Raw genomic sequence first — 21,110 nt, forward strand, 5'->3', positions numbered from 1 at the left:
CCCCCCCGTCCCCATATCTCATTTGGAGTGATCCTGCATTTCCTCTGAGGGGGCTACATTTGCTTCAGTGGAAGAGAAGCTTGTGGGGTTCTCCAGAGATCCTGCTTTAGTGTCTCCCAACATCCCCATCAATTCCATTTGTATAAAGAGTTCAGAGTGGTGTCTCAGCCTCATTACAACACCATGAGGTAGGTTAGACTGAGAAAGGGTAGCCATCCCAAGGCCATCCAATTCACTTCGTAGACAATTATGTGTGTGTCTGGGGGCAAGATATGTGTGGGGGGAAGATCTGCATCAAAGGTTCCCACATCCAAAGCCAACATTTCAGCTGTTGCACCGCAGCAGCCCTAGCGAGATGAAGCATTTGGGCAACCATCTTGCCTCATTGCCTGCATCTGAGACTTGACACTAATCCTGACTGATTCAAAGTCACTGCTTTAGGAATCCAAAAGCACCCCCCCCGGGGGGGGGGGGCTAAATGGGATGAATAGGTTGCAGCACATAAAAGGTATAGAAGAAATGATGGTTATAGTTATTATCCGCAGATTTACAACCCCCAGGCTTTCGCTGGCACAGAACATAGCTGGCAGCATGTTTATCCTCAAGCTAGTTAAATCTGGTGAACTTGAGCATGACCTATTTCAAGAAACAACATATGATGTGCCAGGATGGGAGAATAAACTGACGTCTGTGTAATTGCAAGCTCGTGTTGTGGTGTCAGGCACTTTGGAAAGACTGCATTTTGACAATGAAGTGTGTAAGATCTGCAACAGCTATAACAATTGGATATACAGAGAAAAGTATAACAGCACAGGAAAGGCCTGGCTGCTGGATCAGACCAAAGGTGCATTCTGTCCTCTGCCAGCAGCCAACCAGATGCTTCTAGGGCATTTACATGAAGATGATGGCCAATCCCTGGGGTTTGCTCCCAGCATCTAGTCCTGTCTCTCCACATGGAGAAATAACCATTCAAAGACCTTGCCTCCATCAGTTTACCATCGGTGCCAATGGATCCGTTAACCATGACTGCAGTCCAATCTTATGCATGTTTACTCAGAAGCAAGTCACACTATGTTCAATGGAGCTTACTCCAAGGTAAGTGTGAGTAGGATTGCAGACTGAGAGAAAAAAGGGGGAACGCAAAACAACAAGATGATGCCCTAACAAAACCCACAATGACAGAACCAGAAAATATGACTCACCACCCCCATGGGTGGTTGAAATGGGCGGCAGACTTGCAATTGAATGTTAATTCCAAGATGTGTGAACCTGAGAGTGTCAGGGGGTTGCTCCCTGTTGCCTTCTCAAATCCTCAGGTAGCCAGAATCAACACGCAGACAATAGGGCTCTTTTCCAAGGCTTTATTCCCATTCAACCTAATGATGCTTACAGATGCTAATTGCTTGATCCTACGAGTGAGACTTAAGAGAGCTGCCTACTTGGGGTTTCTAACCTTAGGAATCAGTTGATCTCCGTTTGGAGGGGAAAGTGGGAAACCGCTGTACTTATGAGCTAAGAGGAGAGAATCCACCCCTTTCCCGTGGGGCATCGGGGCACCACTGTTGATGACGCGCCAAGCGGGCTGAGCGCTGCCTCTCAGCGCCTGCCATCTCACACTTGAGGGTGCGCCGGCACTTAGCGTCCAGAAATTGCTGTTGCTCCGCCCTCTCCCTGCCAGGGTCACTATCACTCTCAGGAATGTGTACCGGGAGGGGCTCTCCCCCTGGCTGCTCCTCTGAAACGCACGCAGGTTCCTCTCCCGCGGTTTCTAACTCTTCCTTAGAATTAGAACTGCTTTGGGGCTCTCTGGGCTCCGATCCCACCCTGACATCAAGCTTCAAACAGGTGAATTTGATGACATTTAAGGGTTCTTTTTTCAGCATGAAGGACGTAGAGGCCTGGTTTGCACATTGTGACAACTCAGAGTATGGGTTTAGTAAGAGTTGGCATTGAATCCTGGCTTGTTGTTGAATCATGAGTTGTTGTTATGTGCGAACCCTGCACTATGGTTCAATTATGGGTTAACCACAAATAACCCAGGAAGAGAGCACATGGTTTGTTCTTGGGTTGTGAACTCTGGGTTGTTTGTGGTTAACAACCCATAGGTAAACAGGGTTCGCACTAGGGATGCACAGACTGTGTAAAACCCGCTGCGTCTGTGTTTCGTGGATTGTCAGGTGCCTTTTGTCCCGTTGTCTGCTCACAGACAGATGTGAATAATTTTTTCCCATCAAGCGGAAAAATAAACAAAGAATTACATAAGAGGTTTCGGAAGAATTTACATAAGTTACCTTAGTACGTAACATTTAGCATATTATCCCCCATTCCATTCAACTTTTCCTCAGCAGAAACTTGTGTATTTTCCTATGAATATACATAAATTTTGGGAAAGTAAAAACCAACAACCGAAAGTCCACGGACTCCGCACAGCCTGAGGGGGTCGCACCACAGCAGATACTGCAGGTCGGATTCTTAGAAATCCAAGCTCATTTTAGCCCATCTCAAATTTCTCCAGCCTCCCTAGTTCTCATCTAATGACAACAACCCATGATTCAATGACAACCCATACCTAACCCATACTCAGTTTGTATTCTGGGTTGTCATTATGGGTGAATCAGGGCATGGTGAGTACAAGGGAGAGGGCCTTTTTAGTAGTGACCTCACACCTTTGGAATCCACTTCCATCAGGGGTTTGTTCTTTATAGGCCTTCAGGAAGGTTCTGACGACCCATTTGTTTTCGCTGCCCCTTTCATAATCTGTGGGCTACAGGTTCTAATGGAGTTATCTGTTTTTATAGTGTTTTTATAGTATTTTATTGAACACTTATTTATTACTTTTCTATTTTTTTTTTGCATATTTATGCATTTTTATCTTGTACGCCACCTTGAGAGGGTTCTACCCTTAAGGGTGGCCTAAAAATCATTCTAAATAAAGAAATATGTCACTTTCTAAACAACAATATTTATTTGTCCTTTTCTAAGAAGGTCAACGTAATATGTCTATGTTTTTACTCATTCTCATAATGCTTGAAGGATTTTGATGTAGCGATTCAGAGGAAAAACTCATTTTTTTTGCTTACCCATCGAGCTGAGCCAACATGCTTCTCGCACTCCAGGACTTCTTAACACACACAATCAGCAGTGGGCCAACATCACACTAAGACTTCACACACCAGAGGCAGTATCCAATGGTGTCATTCTGCAAACTCAAATACTGCTAGCAGAGCTCTGCAGAATCTTCCTGTTGCACAAGTGGTTGCCCATTATGCTTGTGCAACATGTTACACCAAGGGTTGCACAATGAGTTGCACAAGAATTATGCGCAACGGGTCGTGCAATGGGTTGCACAAGCATAATGCGCAACTGCACTTGCGCAAACCTAACGTTACTTGCATTCTTCTCTTGCGCATATTCAGAACCTAGTTTCCTCTAGCTTAATGTCATTTGCACAAACAGAATGGCACAGTTGGATACTGCCCCAGGTTTCCCACCTCTGCCCGGGCTCCAAAGCAACACAGTTGGAGTTTGGTATGTGCAGAACAGGCTGGTACTTTACAGGCACTGCAGTCGGCTACCTTGGCAAGATTACCTGGCTTGCATAAATTGAACTCCAAGGCACCCCCCGAGTTGAGAAGCTTCTGAATGAAGGTCTTGGAGAGGAGCGTGGGGCTGAAGAGGACCGGGCGCCGGCGGTCACAATGGGTGGGTCTCACCGAGCTATACGGGATCAGGCTGAAGCTCTTATTGATCTCACTCACTGAGTCAAACTCTGGGGGAAGAAGAGGTGAGCATTTGCACTTTAGAAATGCACTCTGTGTACCACTGCAAAAGAGAACCCCTTGAGCGGGCTGTGAGGCAGCAGACCACAGAGCGATTTGCACCCTCGTCAGCTTGGCTAGAAAGCAAGTGTGCCCAGGATTAGTGTGAATTGGGCACAGGTTATTTGAAGAGGTCTAATGATGGGTTTCCCCAGCCGCTGCTTGATAGCACACAATAAGTCTTAATCAGATTACACTGGCATTTGATATATTTCCAGGCCCAATTCAAGGTGCTGGTTATCACTTATAAAGCCTGGAATGGCTTCAGGCCATCTGAATCTTTGAAGGACCACCTGCCTGTTAACTGAGGTTATCTTCAGAGGCCTTGCCCTGCATTCCAATACCAAGAGAGCTGCGACTGGTGGGGACATGGAACAGAGTCTTTTTGGTGGCAGCACCCCAAGGGAAGTTAGACTGGCCTCCTTTTCCAACATCCTTTAGATGGGTGGTTCTGGCATTTTCATTCTGCCAGGCTTTTAGCGTATTTTAATCTTTCTGGATACAGTCTTGTTTTATTTGCTACTATTCTGACTTTTTCACCCTCTCCAGTTTTAACTATATCCAGTGAGGACTTGCTTCCTTTCCACAGTAATGTCACAGGTCTGAGAAAGAGAGTGACATTGGCGAAGGAAGAGTCCACATCATGGGACCTGCCTGCCAATTCCTGGAGTGGCATGGGACCCCATACCACACAGAGGTGGCTCCTATGCCATTGTAGGTAATTGTGAATCAGCCCCACATCAGTTGCTCCATAGCAGAGGGCAACTGATTGCAAGAGAAAATGGGTGTGTGTGTAGCTACTAGTGGCAGACCACATACTTTGCAAAAGAAGACCCCAGGTTCCATGCCTGGCATCTCTAGCTAGGGATGTCAGTGCTGGGAAATCTGGTTCTTTTTTGACTTGATGAAGTTCTGTGGCATGTACGACTTGATTTGCATTTGTGAGCCAAGCTGCTGACTTTTCTCTGAACTCCGGGAACATTTTTTACTCATTGTTTTGCAGGTTCTGCGATTTGCACAACTAGCTCAGAAATTTGCACAAACTACGCAAACATTTGCGAAAATTGCTCAGAAATTTGCACGAATTGCGCACTTGCAAAAACAAAAGTGCGAAATGCCCAGAAAATCCATAAATTGGCCCAACTCTCTGCACATCAAGTTGGGCGCTGCAGCAGGAACCAGAACTAAGTCCGGGGGGCCAAACCTAGGAAAGCCTGTCAAACTCCACCCCCAGAATGGATTTATCCGACATCCCTATCTCTAGTTTGAAAGGATCAGGGAATAAGTGATGTGAAAAATCTCTGCTTGAGACCAGAGCCAGACGCTGCTGGTTAGAGAAGATAATACAGTATCAGATGGACCTGGTCTATGCAGCTACCTATGTTCCTAATACAGAGGTACTGAACTTCATGCCAATGGGCCAAATCTGGCCCAGCTGGGGTCTCACTCTAGATAGCCACACCCCTTCCCTTGGCCCCACCCCCTCTCCCCCAACAGCCAATCGTTTGCTGTTTTCCCAGCTTTTGTGCAGTTTTCTGTCATTCAAAAATATAGAAATGCCTCTCCTAAAGTTTAGCTACTATCAGTTTAGAGCTTTAAGCTAAAATATGCTTGGATCTGGGGTATTCCCCCCCCCCTGCTTTTGCCTTCTGCACCACTGGAATACAGCTCCCAAGAGCTTCTCTGAAATTGAATCTGGCCCCCAGGCTGAAAGAGGTTCGACAACCCTGTCCTAATAGATAGCCAGCAGGGACATCCTAAAGATCACCTGGTGGACTCAGTTGTAATTATTCAGTAGCCGGGAAATGCTGTCCACCCCACCCCAACTCCGGTCTCCATAGATTGCTTTTCCTGCAATGTTTCCCAGGGGCATCACTAAATGCGGGTCATCGTGCTACCTCTGTACCTTCAAATCTGTCCAGCAGGGCCTTTGTCACTGGCTGCCCCTCTGATCTGGCACGGGTGTCTTTCGAAGTGACGATGCGGACTCGTTCGTTGCTGTTCATGCGCTTGTATTTGTTTTCGGACCTGCTGACAAACTGAGAAGCAGACGTGGGCCCCATCAAGGTGGGCTTGCAGGCTGGGGCCTTCAAGCTGAGCAACTTGTCTCACTGCAAGCACATCTGACCAGGCTGCGCACCGGTTCCCTTCAGCTTGAGGTCCTGCTTGCCTTGGACTATGTTCCTTCAAGCCGTCTCCAACCTGGTGCCCTACAGATGTCTGGAACTGCAGCTTCCATCATTCCCAGCCAGCATGGCCATGTTGGCTGGGAAAGATGGGAACTGTAGTCCAAGAATCTGGACAGCACCAGGTTGGAGACCTGTGCTGCTTGCTCCTGGCCCTGCTAACCTGCAGTTGCTGCTTTTGGAATTGGCCTTCACCAGCCCTTGGACTATGTAACTTCATTTCTAGCTGCACTGGACTGAGAGCTGGCTCTCGCTGGACACAGAAACCTGGCCACCTGCCAGACCTCTGACAGACCCTGACATGAAGGAAAGACCTCAGAGAGGATGACCCAATGAGAATCTAGCATAGGTTATGGTGCGAAGCTGCTAGAATGGTGGCGTAGAGGGCTGAAGCACCTGTGTCCCATTAAGAATATTATTGGTTCGAGACCCCTAGTGCAGGGGTGGGCAGAAGGTAGATCTCCAGCTGTTCGGGACTAGGGATTTATGGATGGTGTAAAATCTGCTCTGTCTGTGTTTTGAGGATTGTCAGTGTCAGGGGCGCCCTGGCAGCCTCTTACACTAGACTCCAATAGCCAACTCAAGACACAGACGAAAGGATTCTTTTCAAGGCTTTAATCCTTTTACAACTTAATGACTCTTTCAGATGCTAATCACCAGCGACTAAAGCAAGGAACAGCAGAGTGGCCTAAGCTTCGAATAGGCAGTTGATCCCCGTTTGAAAGAGAGTCACTTGAAGACCCAGAACTTATGGGCTAGGGAGAGATCCTCCCTCTTTCCCTTGGGTCCATGGGAGGCGGCTGTTGCTTGCGTGCCAAACGGGCGCTACGCCTCCTTTCCGTGCCCTCCATCGCTCGTCGCTCTCTGCGTCTGTGTCAAGCATCTAGCAAGCCTCGTTCCTGCACTTTCTCACTGCTAGGATCACTATCTATCTCAGGAATGCCGGCAGGAGGAATCTCTGCCAGCTGCTGCACCTGTGAGGGATGAGCTGGCTCCTCTCCCACGGATTGCTGATCCTCCTCAGAATCAGAACTGCTCTGGGGCTCTATGGGCTCAGTTTCCACCCTGACAGTCAGGTGCCTTTCATTCCATCATCCGCCCGTCGATGGAATCAGATTGCTTTTGTTTCCAAATTTGTGCAAATTTGTATTTGCACAAATTCACATGTGTGAAAATGCGCAAATAACCCCCAAATGCAGATTTTCACGCTTTAGCCTATGGTGGAAATGCGCATTTTTGGCTGGTTTTAAAATTTGTGCATATTTTTCTACAATGAAGTTTGCGCAACATTTGGGAAAGTTAGAGAACCAGTCACCAAGTCTGTGGAATCTGCCCAACAGAGGGAAAGTCAGTCCTCTGTGGAATCCGTGGGTTGGATTCATGAAAATCCGAACTCATTTGGTTCCCTTGCGGATTTCTTCAACATGCCTATTTGGGACTTCAGCTCATCTGGAGATCTACTTTTTGCCCACCACCGCACTACTTCCATGTACATCAGCCATTTTGAAAAGAAAAGAAAAAATAACCCTAGCTAGGGATGGGTAAACAGGCGATGTTTGCGATTACCTTATTTCCCACGTTTGTTTGCGATTGCTATTAGTTTTGTGTGAAGGGGTAAATTGCCCCAAACGAACATAATCAAACCAGAAAGTTGTGCCATAGAAGTTCAAATTTGTGCAAATTTTCCCCAAAGCATGAACTGATGCTTTAGTTGCACCATTTGCAAATGGCTTTTTTGGGGGGGGTTGCGCAATTTTAGAATGCAAGCACATGTTTGAGAATTTGTGAACATTTTTGGAGAACACGTTCTCCCACTTGCACTCGGGGTTTTGAACATGGTTTGCTAGCAGAAATGAGATTCTCAGTCGTCCCTAACCCAGTCACATTGCTTTCTCAGAATGGCTTTCTACAGCTCTTCTGAACCTTGCGGCATGAACAAATGGGGAAACCAGCCCCATAAAATGAGTCATAAGCTGAGACTATCATGGTGAAAAAGTCAGCTAAAACCACACTGGCTGACGGAGGGATTTCATTTCTTATTATATTTTACCTGCAAGATCTGGCCCAAAAGGAAACTGGCTCGAGAGAGGCGAGGACTAGTTTTGGAGTCACTTGGCGGTGTGTGATCTTCTGGCTGCAGTGTATTCTGGTAGGAATTGCACAGGGGGAAAGATTTGAGAAAAACACTCAACATGCAAGCTCAGCTCTGTCAGAAGCTCTAATAAGTCCATACAACTTGCAAGTGATCCAGGAATGTGGGAAGGTGGATTATTCTGAGTCAAGCTATTTGTCCGTCTAGCACAGTATTGTCTACTAGAATGACAATTGCTCAATAGCTGAAAGTAAGTCATCGCCGTCCATTGTTGCTGGGGAACATGGGCAGGAGGGTGCTTTTGCACTCATATCCTGCTTGCAGGTTTCCCATGGGCACAGTGGACTCTGGTGACTCTGATGTCAGTGGACGCTCTGGGTTTCAGTCAGAACCAGTTAGAACTCTAAAGGAGCTATCCAAGTCAGAACTCTAGTCTAAACTGGTTCTGACTGAAACCCGAAGTGAATTCACCACCCCACTGACATCAGAGCCACCAGCCTCTACTGCGTGGGCAGCTGGTTGGCCACTGTGTGAACGGAATGCCTGACTAAATGGACCCTTGGTCTGATCCAGCATGGCTCTTCTTACGTTCTTATCCTTTTTTAAACACACACACACACACACACACCACCAACAACAACAACAACTGGATATGCTAGGGATTGAACCTGGGACCTTCAACATGTAAAGCAGGTGCTCTACCACAGAGCTATGGTAATTGTTTATATGTCATTACATATAGTAATGACATATAATGTACATTACTATATGTACATTACATCAGTATTTCAAAATATTGATTGAATCATCAATTATTTTATCAGTAGGCTTGGAGGAATCCCAAAGTTTGCAAAAATGCAAAAAATAGATGTGGGGTGGGGAACACCGGGTCCCCCCACATCTAGATGCGGAGCGGGGAACGCTGGGGAAAAATAGATGCAGGGTAGGGAACACCAGGTCCCCCGCTGCCCTGCCCTGCCCCCCTGCCTAGGGCAGGGAGGGAAGCTCCAAAAACAGTTCAGCGCAAAGTGAACATGCTCAGTGCCCGCGGAATGCTTGCTGACTGTCAAGAAGAAAAAAGAATGGAAAACTGGGGTGAGGGAATGCAACAGAGTATCGTGGAAAAGGGCATTGCTGCCTGGCTGGGGCCCTGAACAGAAGCACTCCGGTCTGCAATATCACCAAGGTTTCTTTAACTGTAACACCAAAGGAGTTATTTATGCTATCACATGCCCTTGTAAAAAACTGTATGTGGGAATGACAGCAAGAGCTGTAAAAGTCAGGATTTGTGAACATAAAAAGCTGCGTTAGAAACCAGAGGATGCAAGCACCTCTGGTTGGGCATTTCCTTGAACACGGACATAATCGGAAAAATGTGAAGTTCTGCTGTTTGGAAAAGGTTGAAGCTTAAGGATGGCAGCTGCACCACATACATTTACAGAAGGAACTGCATTGGATCTATATCTTGAAGAGTAAATCTCCAGCCAGCTTAAATGAGGAGATGGACTGGGTGGTTATGTGCTAAAACAAACCATTAACAACAGTGCTATGTGTATTGTTTGAAAAACTTATAGAGGTTTGTGTTGTGTAGTGTTTTGGAAAACTGGTGAAGTTTTTGTAATAATTTTCTAGTAAACGGGGTGTTTGGGTGGGTGCCCTTTAAGGAACCAACTGCAGTTCTAAAGGCTCCATACTACAACCGTATGTGTGGTTGTAATCTAGTGTTCAAAGAGGGATCCAAGCCTTCTCAGTTATTGTTAAAAGCTTTTAGGTTCCTAGAAAGGAAACCTCCTGAGTGATCTGATTAGTATTTCAGTTCACCTTTTGGTATATACGAGTATGCAAGTTTTCACATAGAGGAAATGTATGCATTTTTACTTTGTCCCCAAATGATAATTTTCTTTTTTATGAATTTGTTTTCAAGACTACTGCAGTTCCTTGCCTTTCTTAGAGTTACATATCCACCATAGAGCCTAAGGCTCCTTTCAGCTTGATATCATTTATTAATGCATATGCACTTGCATGCATTTATCTTATTTTGGTTTGGCAAGGTCCATGAATTTGAGCCTGAATTGGTGAGGCTTTTTTTGAACATAATCTGTATAGTTTGAGAGAGAGAGAGAGAGAGAGAGAGAGAGAGAGAGAGAATGTTTTTTTTTTAATTGTTTTTATAATTGCAGGTGGAGACACTGCAGTATTTTACACTGTGAATAGGTGTGAGAAGTTTGGAGAGAGGGGGGGGGGTGCGCGCTTGTGCACATTTATTTATTTATTTATTTATTTATTACATTTCTATACCACCCAATAGCCGAAGCTCTATTGGTAGATGAGAGAGGTGGGCATAAAGCGGCACCACAGCAAAGCAACAAGGAGACCTTGGATCCACTATGGATGCTCTCAATCTTAAGGTGGAATATATAAGACACATAGAAAGACTAACAACGGAGTATTCAAAAAATTACATATATATATATATATGTGTGTGTGTGTGCGTGTGTGCGTGCGTGCGTGTGTGTGTGTCTTTTTTTAATATACCTTTTAAAATACTAGACCACTGAAGAAGACCTATGACCCTTGATACTGACTAACATGATTATACACTTTGATTATACTTACATTGTACGATGACTGTATGTTTTTAGCCTGGAGAGATGAAATTACATTATCAGGCTTTGGAGGTATTGTTCATTTTCACCAGTTCACTTATCCCAATTGATTTATCCCAATAACTTCATCCACTGGCTAGAGAACCGAGGGCCACTGGGGGGCTGCACCTCCTGCCTCCCAGGATGAACATCAACGCAGGGGGAAGACCAACCTGGTCCTATGCATCGGTCATTGGTGTATTTGCTTCCTTCCCCTCCTCCCTCCCAATCCCTTTTCCTTTTGTGTCACGTGTTTTAGATTGTAAGCCCGAGGGCAGGGACTGTCTTAATATTCATCTTTGTAAGCCACTCTGGGCGCCTTTTTCGGCTGAAGAGTGGGGTAAAAACACCCCAAATAAATAAATAAATAAATTTCTTGCTTCTTAGTTTGGGGTTGGGATATATTTCCTGTCTAGTCTAGTTTGCTTTGTGGAACATATCCATCTCTCCACCTATGCAGTTGCTCTACAGTTCTTGGCCAATAACATAGTGTAGAAATGGGGAAGGGGGAAAGAGAGAAACATTGGAACACGGGAAGCTACCAAGTCAAACTCTTGGTCCATCTAGCCCAGAATTGTTGACATTGACTGGCAGCGGCTCTCCAGGGTTTCAGGCATGAGTCTTTCCTAGCCCTGCCTGGAAATTCCAGGGATTGAATCTGGGAACTTTTGTATGAAAAGCAGATGCTTAAGAGACAAGCCACAAGATGTCTACTAGTTGTGGGACAGTATTAAGTTCAAATATTTTCTTACAGCAGAATCACATGCTTACTTACTTAGGTGTAAGCTCCACTATGTTCAGCGGGCTTTACTTCCAGGTAACAGGATTGCATCTTTAACCTTCTTCGGTTATAAGCTTTAAATATTAGGATACTAAGAAGTAAGACAATGTAGTACTTTATTTTTAAAAAAGGGGGTCAATTAGCATCCACTAATATATTAATATTGCTTCCAAAATAAAGTTTTGAAAACTTAAAAATAGTATTTTCTAATCATCAGCGTCTTCAAAAGGTCAATGTCTCTGTAGGAGTATTTTGATAATAACATCTGTTCCAGAAATTTAAGAATCTATTCCAATATTCATAATATATCTTGCTCTTCCTAGCTCTTTCCCTACCTTCACAAAACCTGACCAGATGTACGAGCTTAACTATACAGAGTATTCCCCAAATAACGTTTAAGACATTCTTTAAGCCAGGGGTAGGGAATCATAGAATCATAGAATAGTAGGGTTGGAAGGGGCCTACAAGGCCATCGAGTCCAACCCCCTGCTCAGTGCAGGAATCCAAGTCAAACCATCCCTGACAGATGGCTGTCCAGCCTCATCTTGAATGCCCCCAGTGTGGGAGAGCCCACCACCTCCCTAGGTCATTGGTTCCATTGTCGTATTGTCTAACAGTCAAGAGGTTTCTCCTGATGTTCAGCCGGAATCTGGCTTCCTGTAACTTGAGCCCATTCTTCCGTGTCCTGCACTCTGGGATGATCAAGAAGAGATCCTGGCCTTCCTCTCTGTGACAACCTTTCAAGTACTTGAAGAGCACTATCATATCTTCCCTCAGTCTTCTCTTCTCAAGGCTAAACATGCCCAGTTCCTTCAGTCTCTCTTCATAGGGCTTTGTTTCCAGTCCCCTGATCATCTTTGTTACCCTCCTCTGAACCCTCTCCAGTTTGTCTGCATTCTTCTTAAAATGTGGTGCCCAGAACTGGGCACAGTACTCCAGATGAGGCCTAATCAGTGCTGAGTAGAGGGGAACTAGTACTTCCCGGCGTTTGGAAGCTATGCTTCTATTAATTCAGCCCAAAAGAGCATTGGCCTTTTTTGCAGCCACATCACATTGTTGGCTCATATTCAGCCTGTGATCGACAACAATTCCAAGATCCTTCTCGCTTGTAGTGTGGTTGAGCCACGTATCCCTCATCTTGTAACTGTGCATTTGGTTTCTTTTTCCTAGGTGCAGAACTGGGCATTTATCCCTATTAAATGTCATTCTGTTGTTTTCTGCCCAGCGCTCCAGTCTATCAAGATCACTTTGAATTTTGTTTCTGTCTTCCAAAGTATTAGCTATCCTGCCCAATTTGGTGTCATCTGCAAATTTGATCAGCATTCCCTGCACCTCCTCCTCCAAGTCATTCATAAAAATGTTGAAGAGCACTGGGCCCAGGACTCAGCCCTGCGGTACCCTGCTCGTTACCTCTCCCCAGTTTGAGAAGGTCCCATTGATAAGCACTCTTTGAGTCCGATTCTGTAGCCAACTGTGGATCCACGTGATCGTTGTTTCATCTAGCCCACTTCGAGCAAGTTTGCTCATCAGGATATCATGGGGCACTTTGTCGAAACCTTTGCTGAAGTCGAGGTATATTATGTCCACAGCATTCCCACAGTCCACAGGGGAGGTTACCTGATCAAAAAATGAGATCAGGTTCGTCTGGCAGGATTTGTTCTTGACAAATCCATGTTGGCTTCGAGTAATCACTGCATTGTTTTCAAGGTGCTTACAGATGGATTGCTTTATCATCTGCTCCAGAATTTTCCCAGGGATTGATGTCAGACTGAGTGGTCTGTAGTTCCCAGGTTCCTCCTTTTTACCCTTTTTGAAGATAGGGACAACATAAGCCCTCCTCCAGTCATCTGGCACTTCACCCGTCCTCCATGATTTCTCAAAGAGAACTGACAGTGGTTCTGAGAGTTCTTCTGCCAGTTCCTTTATTACCCTAGGGTGCAGTTCATCTGGCCCTGGAGATTTGAACTCATTCAAAGTAATTATGTGTTCCTTGACCATATGCCTATCGAAGTAATTAGGTGTTCCTTGACCATATGCCTACTGAATCTACCATTTGTTGTAGGTTTTCAATTCCCATCAGCCTCAACCAGTCAGGCCAATGGGCAGGGATGATGAGAGTTGTAGCCCAACATCATCTGGAGGACTGCTGTTTCCCCAACCCTGCTCTCACCGGAGTCCTTCATGATCTGCCCAAATCTTATCGAATTCCCATGCTGGGACCACTTCTAGTATTTCTGGGACCTATTCTTATATTTTGTTATTTCATGGAGAAGTGACTTCTCTATCAGTTGTAAAGATTTTGAATGTCAGTTCCCAACACCACTAATCAATTCTGTCCCTCCCTGTTGCTTCTTCTTCACCACCTGTTCTCCCAGAGGCAATCTGTGCTTCTACCTGCATCTGAACAATGCACCGTAGCCTCAAGGGGAGCAATCCTATGGCCCCTAGACAGCGTCTGGGGGGCCATAAGGTAGTTTGGATTCCTGGATCTGAGGTTGGAGACAGCACTTCAACCTCAGACCCAGGAATCCAAGCTCCCCTCCCCTTCCCCCTTCCCCTCACAGCTGGCATGGAGAGAACTGCGCTGGCTGCCTCCTCAAGGTTGCAAAAGCAACCTCGGAGGGAAGGTAAAAGGGGTGTTCCCATGGGCGAGGAGGGGACTGGGGAGAGCAGCTTATGAGGAATCCTCCGGCCTCTCCAGCCTCCTTCCTTCCCCTACCCGACGCCTCATCTAGATGGGCAAAAAAGCCTAGTTGAAATGCAGAGAGGGAGGAGTGTGGAGGCAAAGATCACCTCTGCTGCTGCTCCTCCTCCTCTGCATTGGATGGCTATAAGCCTCTGAGTTTGGAGGCTTACAGCCATCCCCACAGGTTTGCACCCTTAAACTTTGGAATTGCAAGGCTATAAGAATCCACTGGCTTCCATAACCCGTTCCATGAAACTATCAACCAAGGTAGGATGCGGGGGACAGTTCATATATCTCCATGCTTGGTCTCAGTGCTTGCTCCTGGTTTGGGGGGGTCTCTCGGACAAGATGCTGTCCCTCAGTGAGTCCACCTCCAATCCGTTTGCTTGCTCTCTCTCTTTGGCCCCAACTGGCCCAGCCACCTGTATGGGCCTCAGGAGCATAGCCAAGTCATTTTTAGTGTTAGAGGGGCCTAGAGATTCATAATGCTTGCTTAAGTTCATTATTGCTGCAATTCCCTTGCTAGTAAGCCTCTGAGCATGTGAAGATGATTCAAAGGGCTGACAGCGCAGCCTAGCACATTCCATACTAATGAGTGAGAGTGTTATCAAGCACTCTGCCCGGATGTCAGGGTGGACACTGAGCCCATAGAATCCCAGAGTAGTTTTGATTCTGAGGAAGAGGGGTCACTTCTGGGAGAGGAGCGCGCTCCTCTTTCCCAGGACCAACAGCTGACAGAGATTCCTCCCACCGGCATTCCTAGCTTAGATAGCAGTCCTGGGAGTGACAGAGCGCGGGAAGCAGACTTGCTGGACATGTGACGCCGACGCCGAGAGTGGCGCCAAATGGAGGGCGTGGAAAGGAGGCGTAGTGCCCGGTTGGCGCGCAAACAACGGTTGCGCCCAGAGGATCCAAGGGAAAAGGGGAGGGACTTTCCCTAGCCCTTAAGTTCAGGGTCTGCCAGTGATTCCCTTTCAAACGGGGACCAACTGTTCCAACTTAGGGCATAGGTACTCTGCCGCTCATATCTAGTTGCTAACAGTAGAGCTGTTAAGTTGTAAAAGAGGAATAAAGCTTTGAAAAGAATCCCTTTGTCTGTGTCTGGACTTGGCTACTGGATGAGACTGAGAGAGGCCTCCAAGGAGCCCTTGACAACTATCTTGGCACCTCTAACCTAAGAGTTCAATGCCCACGGCCGGGGCAACACACCACCCAGGAGGAGAGATCAAGGCAAGTATTTAAAGGTATGTCTCCTCTTGCATGTACCAGCTTGGACCCGTAGGTCATCTTCAGAAGCACTTCTCCAGATGCCCCTGCCAAAGGAAGCTAGTTGGGTGGCTACAAGAGAAAGGGCCTTCTCAGTAGTGGCACCCTACTTGTAGAATAAATTCCCCAAAGATGTTCGCCTGGCACCTACATTCTTATTTTTTTGGCACCAAGGTCTTTTTTTGGCAAAGACCTTCCTCTTCTCCCAGGCATTTTAGAGACCTACTACTAGGCCATTATGGCTGTTTTATCAACTCAAGTGCTGTTTATTGTTTGCATTATATCTATTTTATTCTTTTAAATACTTGTATTTTAGATTTTTAACTGGGGTTTAAAATGGCATTTTAGTTGTTTAACTGTTTGTAATCTGCCCACAGAACACTACTTATTGGGCAGATTAGAACTGTTCTAAATAAATAATAAAGAAAACATATCAATGGGGTGATCTCCGTCTCCTTGCCTTGTCACTGCTCACTTCTTTATAGGGGCTGAGTGAACAGGCAGCAACAGCAAAGAGGAGAAAACTTAGGGGTCTTTGGGGTCAGCAGCATGCCCCCTGCTCTGGTATGGGCCTTAGCAAGAACCCAACAATGCCAAGCCCTGATGAAGGCACCAGTGCAGACTCTCTGAGATGCAGGGTGGTGTCAAGGGCTCCTTGGAGGGCTCTCTCAGTCTAATCCAGTAGCCAAGTCCAGACGCAGACAAAGGGATTCTTTTTAAAGCTTTATTTTTCTTTTATAACTTACAACTCTACAGGTAGCAACTAGATCTGAGCAGCAGCATCCCTACGCCCTAAGTTGGAACAGTTGGTCCCCGTTTGAAAGGCAATTACTGGCAGACCCCTGAATATAAGGACTAGGGAGAATCCCTCCCCTTTTCCCTTGGATCCTCTGGGCGCAACCGTTCTTTGAGCGCCAACCGGGCGCTACGCCTCCTTTCCGCACTCTCCATTTGGCGCCGCTCTCTGCGTCTGCGCCGCGCATCCAACCAGTCTGCTATCGGTGCTGGGTCACTCCCTGGACTACTTTCTAATCTAGGAATGTTGGTGGGAGGAATCTCTGTCAGCTGCGGGCCCTGGGAAAAAGGGGAGCGCTCCTCTCCCAGGAGCGACTGCTCTTCCTCCAAATCAGAACTACTCTGGGATTCTATGGGCTCAGTGTCCACCCTGACATTTGGCTACTTTCAAGATGGGGTGATAACTTAATAAGAGCAGAGTCAACTTGCCCAGTAAGGCAAGGGGCCAGTTTCAAAATGTGCCAAAACTGCCATGGACAGATGATGGAGACCAGCAGAAACTTAATGAGAGCAGAGCCAACTTAATGGAGACCAGCAGAAACTTAAGGAGAGCAGAGCCAAATTGCCTAGTAAGGCAAGGGGCCAGTTTCAAAATGTGCCCAAACTGCCATGGACAGATGATGGAGACCAGCAGAAACTGCACTGGGCTTAAAGAGAGACACTGGCCCCATGATGAGGATGGGACAGAACATTTATGGAAAATGTGAAGGAAAAGGAATATTGACTATTGAGAGCCAGTGTGGTGTAGTGGCAAGAGTGTTGGAGTAGGAGCTGGGAGATCCGGGTTCTAGTCCCCACTCGGCCATGGAAGCTCACTGGGTGACTTTGGGCCAGTCACACACTCTCAGCCCAACCCACCTCACAGGGTTGTTGTTGTGGGGATAAAATGGAGAGGAGGAGGATAATGTAAGCCGCCTTGGGTTCCTTGCAAGAGGAAAAAAGGCGGGGTATAAATGCAATAAATAAATAAATAAATAAACAAACAAACAAACAAATAAATAAATAAATATCTTGAGGAACCTCTGGGGTTATGGAAGCCGCAACTTACCCGGGTCGTTCGGAGTGTCCCATACGAACTGTCCACTTCGTCCCTGTTGCCTCTGCTCATGAGTCGCTGCAGCTTCACTAGGAGGAGCTGTTGGGCTCTGCAAAGGAGGATTTGGAAGTGTGTACACAACGCAGGGCGCTGACCGTGGAGTAAATCCAGGAGACAAGAGCAGCGGGAAGGACTGAACTAAAGGAGAGGGAATCTCTCTTGCGCACTATGGTTTCCTAATTGTTTAGGCCGGAGACATTCCATTCTTATTCTTCCCTTAGACAGTTGACAGTAGTTCAGAAGAGGGATCACCAATTGTGGTGGGCACACTCGTCCCACCTTCATCTCTGTTAAAATTGGGTTTTAAAATTGTTTCAGAAGCCTGTAAATCCTGTTTGATGGGGGTGGGGAGGGTGGCATTGTTTCTTCCAGAATGCCCTAGAACAAGGCTGTGCCTTGGGGAGTCTAGGGGGGAAATGGCTGAGGTACCAAAGGGAAAAAAAGCCACCCCTGTCTCCTGTTGCCTGCCACCCACTTGTAAGCCCCTCCAGGGGAGGCTGGTGGCTCTGATGTCAGTGAGGTGACAAATCTGGGTTTCATGTCAGAACCAGTCAGAGCTCTAAAGGAACTATCCAAGGTGCGAAGCTTCAAAGTTCTGGCTGGTTCTGACTGAAACCCGGAGCGGATTCACCGCCCACTGACATTGGAGCCACCAGCCTTCACTGAGCCTCTCTGAACCTTTTGGGCAATTACACCCCCGCTCTCCAGATCACCCCCTTCCAGTCCCTCCTGAACTCTGAGGCCAAAGTTTAGACTTTGGGCTTGGCTTCCAGTTGCATGCAGTTTGGGAAGTTTGTAAAAGGTGAAGCAGCTCTGTGTTCATAATGCTTGGCATTCATACAGGGCTTTTTGAATGGTCAAAGCGCTTCACAGGCACCATCTCTGAGGAACCCCGGACACGGCCCTGCAGCTGAGACCAATATGATTACATTGGGGCGGTGAGAGGTGGGGGAGACAATGGAGCTGAGAGATTACCTAAGGTAATGACTTAGCAGCAGAGGTAAGAAATGTCCCAGCTCATCCACTTAGCCCATTCCAAGTTGACATCATTTTAGAATGCCAGCACATGAAGTTGTCCCTTTCCAAGCCTGACCACTGATCCATCTAGCCCCATCTTGGCAACTCTGATTGATTGGCAATCCCTGTCCATTGACCATGTTGGCTGGGACCTATGGGAGTTGTGGTCTGGGGCATCTGTAAGGCAGCGGGTTGCAGGGCCAACCCAAGACATTTTGCCGCCTGAGGTGAAGGACAAGATGGCACCCCTTCCCATTCCATGTACAAAAGCTTACTGGACTGGCAGGTGAATCCCCCTTCAACACTAACGTTGGGATGATAGTCTCCACTGAACTTGAAGGCAGCAGGCTAACTGAGGGGGTGCAGAGTAGGCTGCAAGGCACACACTTCTCTCCTTGAACACCTTGCTGCTGCCTCCCAGCATCTGCCGCCTGAGGTAACTGCCTCACCCTGCCCAATGGTAGGGCCCGCCCCGTCAGTATTGCCCGTTTTTAGCCTCTGCTGCTTTTGATGGATTGTTTATTGTGTTGTTTCTGTTTTTAACATGGATTTTATCTTTGTGTTCATTGCATGTCACTTTGAGAGCTTGTAGCAGTAGGGCAACTAATAAGTCTTAGAAACAAACAAACAGACAAACAGTTATCCTAGCTGTGGCCTGTCCCAGCCTGAATACATGGAGATGCCAGGGACTGAAGCTTGGACCTTATGCATGCAAAGCATGTGCTCTAACCACTGGTCTATGACCCCCACCTCCATAGAGAGACACGCAGCAGACCCCTCACCCACCACACCTTCAGGACATCTGAGTCTAGAACCAGTTCAGCAACAAGCACGTTCATGCACAGCCACAGAGACGTGCTTTGCTCACCTGCTGCAATTGGGGATGGTCCCTGCTTCCAAGTCCTTGTCGGTGAAGGGGTCTACTCGGGCGCACAGCCACTCACACTTCCCCTGGTTCATGGTGTCGAGAACGTGCAGGATCTCGTCGCATTTCACTGACAGGGAGCAACAGTCCAGCTGGCTGGAAATGCTCAGGTTCAGGCGGATGTAGAAAGAGTCCCCAGAGGCGATCAACCCTTCTTCGGTTTCAGACAGCAGCTTGCGATAACCTGCAGGGGGGGAAAGCCAGGGCGCTGCTGATCTCGTGAACACAGGAAGCTGCCCCGTACCGCATCAGACCACGGCTCGAATCTTATCTAGCGCCATCTCATCTGACCGCCAGTAACTCTCAGCCCAAGTGGCAATGGGAAGCAAAATCAGAACTCAACAGTGGGGCATGTAACAACACCCCATGGTTTAAGCAACCCCAGCTCACAACCCAACAACAAAGCATGGATTCTCTTTCTGGTTTGCTTGTGGTTAACAAACCATCTTGTGGTTAACAAACCATCTGTCATGTCCCTCCGTCCTCTTCCTTCACAATCAACACACTCTAGGAAACCAGGCTCCAGGCTAACACTACTTTACTGATTAGACTGGCTTCATTACAAATGCAAATTCTAGGAAACGCTCAGACTGCAATGAACCAGCTAATCCACACATCTACGAATATCAATAGAGGAGACAAAGTGGAAGTTAGGAAAGTTGCCAGCAGTCTGGGCAAGAACTTCCCGGCCAGACTAGCTTCGCAGGGATGCCCCTCCCTCAGGGTGGCTCCCTCCTATGTTGGCTTCCACGAGTGGCCAACCTGGTGGAGCATCTTTGCTCTGCTCTTAACTTTTCCCACTTCATTCTGCAACGGATCCTAAGGTCCCTCAAGTCACATCTTTGCCCCCCTGCCTCCTCAACTTGCTTTCTCATGGTGGAGGAATGGGGGAGCTGTTCAGGCTGAGGCGTCTGTGTGTCAAGGTCTTGGGAATAAAGTCTCGCCGTATCTGGGCTGACTGGGGAGGTTACCTCCCCCTGTTCTGGCTGTTCCCATTCTGATTCTGAATCTGAGCTCCTAGACATCTCCACACACTCAGATTCATTCCTGACACCATCATTTGTTAGCAAAGCTGCATTCACACATCATGACAACCTGGAATTCAGAATTCAACAATCCATTATGTGTGAACCAGGGCATTAAGTCATTAACAATTGAAGCTGCCTTAGACCAGGTTGGATAATTTGTCCATCTAACATAGTCTTTGCTGGCAGTAGCTCAGGGGTGCAGAACCTCTTTCAGCCTGAGGGCTGAATTCCATTTCAGAGAAGCTCTCATGGGCCACATTCCAGTGTTGGACAGGACCAATGGCAAAGGGGTGGTGCCAAAATACCAAAGTGGGTGGGGCCAGGGGGCCAGCCCTCTGAGGAACCCCAGGACGGCTGGATCTGGCCCCCAGGCCTGAGGTTCTGGCATCCCTGCACTAGCTCATTCTGAATCTTGGTTTTGCTCCCTCTTCTGACTCTCGGTTCAACACGTGGAGTCACCTCCCAGCTTGACCTCTGACCCTTAGTGGCTGCCTACAAGTCAGCCCTGACCATCCCTATGCCTCCTCAAGATATGCTCTCTGATAATATGTGCTAGATCTCACCCCCCTCCTCAAAGCAGCACTGCTTAGCAGTGGATTCTGGTAGTCTCCAATGAGCTAGACATTGATTTTGGCATGTACATCCACTCTGGCAATGGCCTCTAGTAGTAACAGATTATTTTTTTCTAGTTCTTGGGTTACTCTCATTGGCCTGGTTAGCATATAACACTAACCCATGGTTTATTTATCCCAGGCATTTTAGCATTTTAGCTTTC

General features: G+C 47.1%; 1 protein-coding gene across 8 annotated transcripts in view; it reads right to left on the reverse strand.

The window, feature by feature from the left end:
- CARD11 (caspase recruitment domain family member 11) overlaps positions 1 to 21,110 on the reverse strand; it is a 137,673-nt gene that overhangs the window by 13,445 nt on the left and 103,118 nt on the right. For 5 of the 8 annotated variants that reach the window (XM_084818275.1, XM_084818276.1, XM_084818277.1 and 2 more), the window contains exons 17-22: positions 19,251 to 19,491; positions 17,318 to 17,414; positions 10,713 to 10,739; positions 8,055 to 8,150; positions 5,725 to 5,857; positions 3,590 to 3,769 (exon numbers count right to left, since the gene is read on the reverse strand). In XM_084818275.1, the coding sequence (XP_084674401.1) occupies positions 3,590 to 3,769; positions 5,725 to 5,857; positions 8,055 to 8,150; positions 10,713 to 10,739; positions 17,318 to 17,414; positions 19,251 to 19,491 (774 nt within the window). The remainder of the gene's footprint in view (positions 1 to 3,589; positions 3,770 to 5,724; positions 5,858 to 8,054; positions 8,151 to 10,712; positions 10,740 to 17,317; positions 17,415 to 19,250; positions 19,492 to 21,110) is intronic. The other 3 variants (XM_084818279.1, XM_084818278.1, XM_084818281.1) reach the window with 2 other exon arrangements.

Source organism: Heloderma suspectum, chromosome 12 (assembly GCF_057233095.1).
Source record: "Heloderma suspectum isolate Gila_16-S chromosome 12, 16-S_ref, whole genome shotgun sequence".
Taxonomy (NCBI): domain Eukaryota; kingdom Metazoa; phylum Chordata; class Lepidosauria; order Squamata; family Helodermatidae; genus Heloderma; species Heloderma suspectum.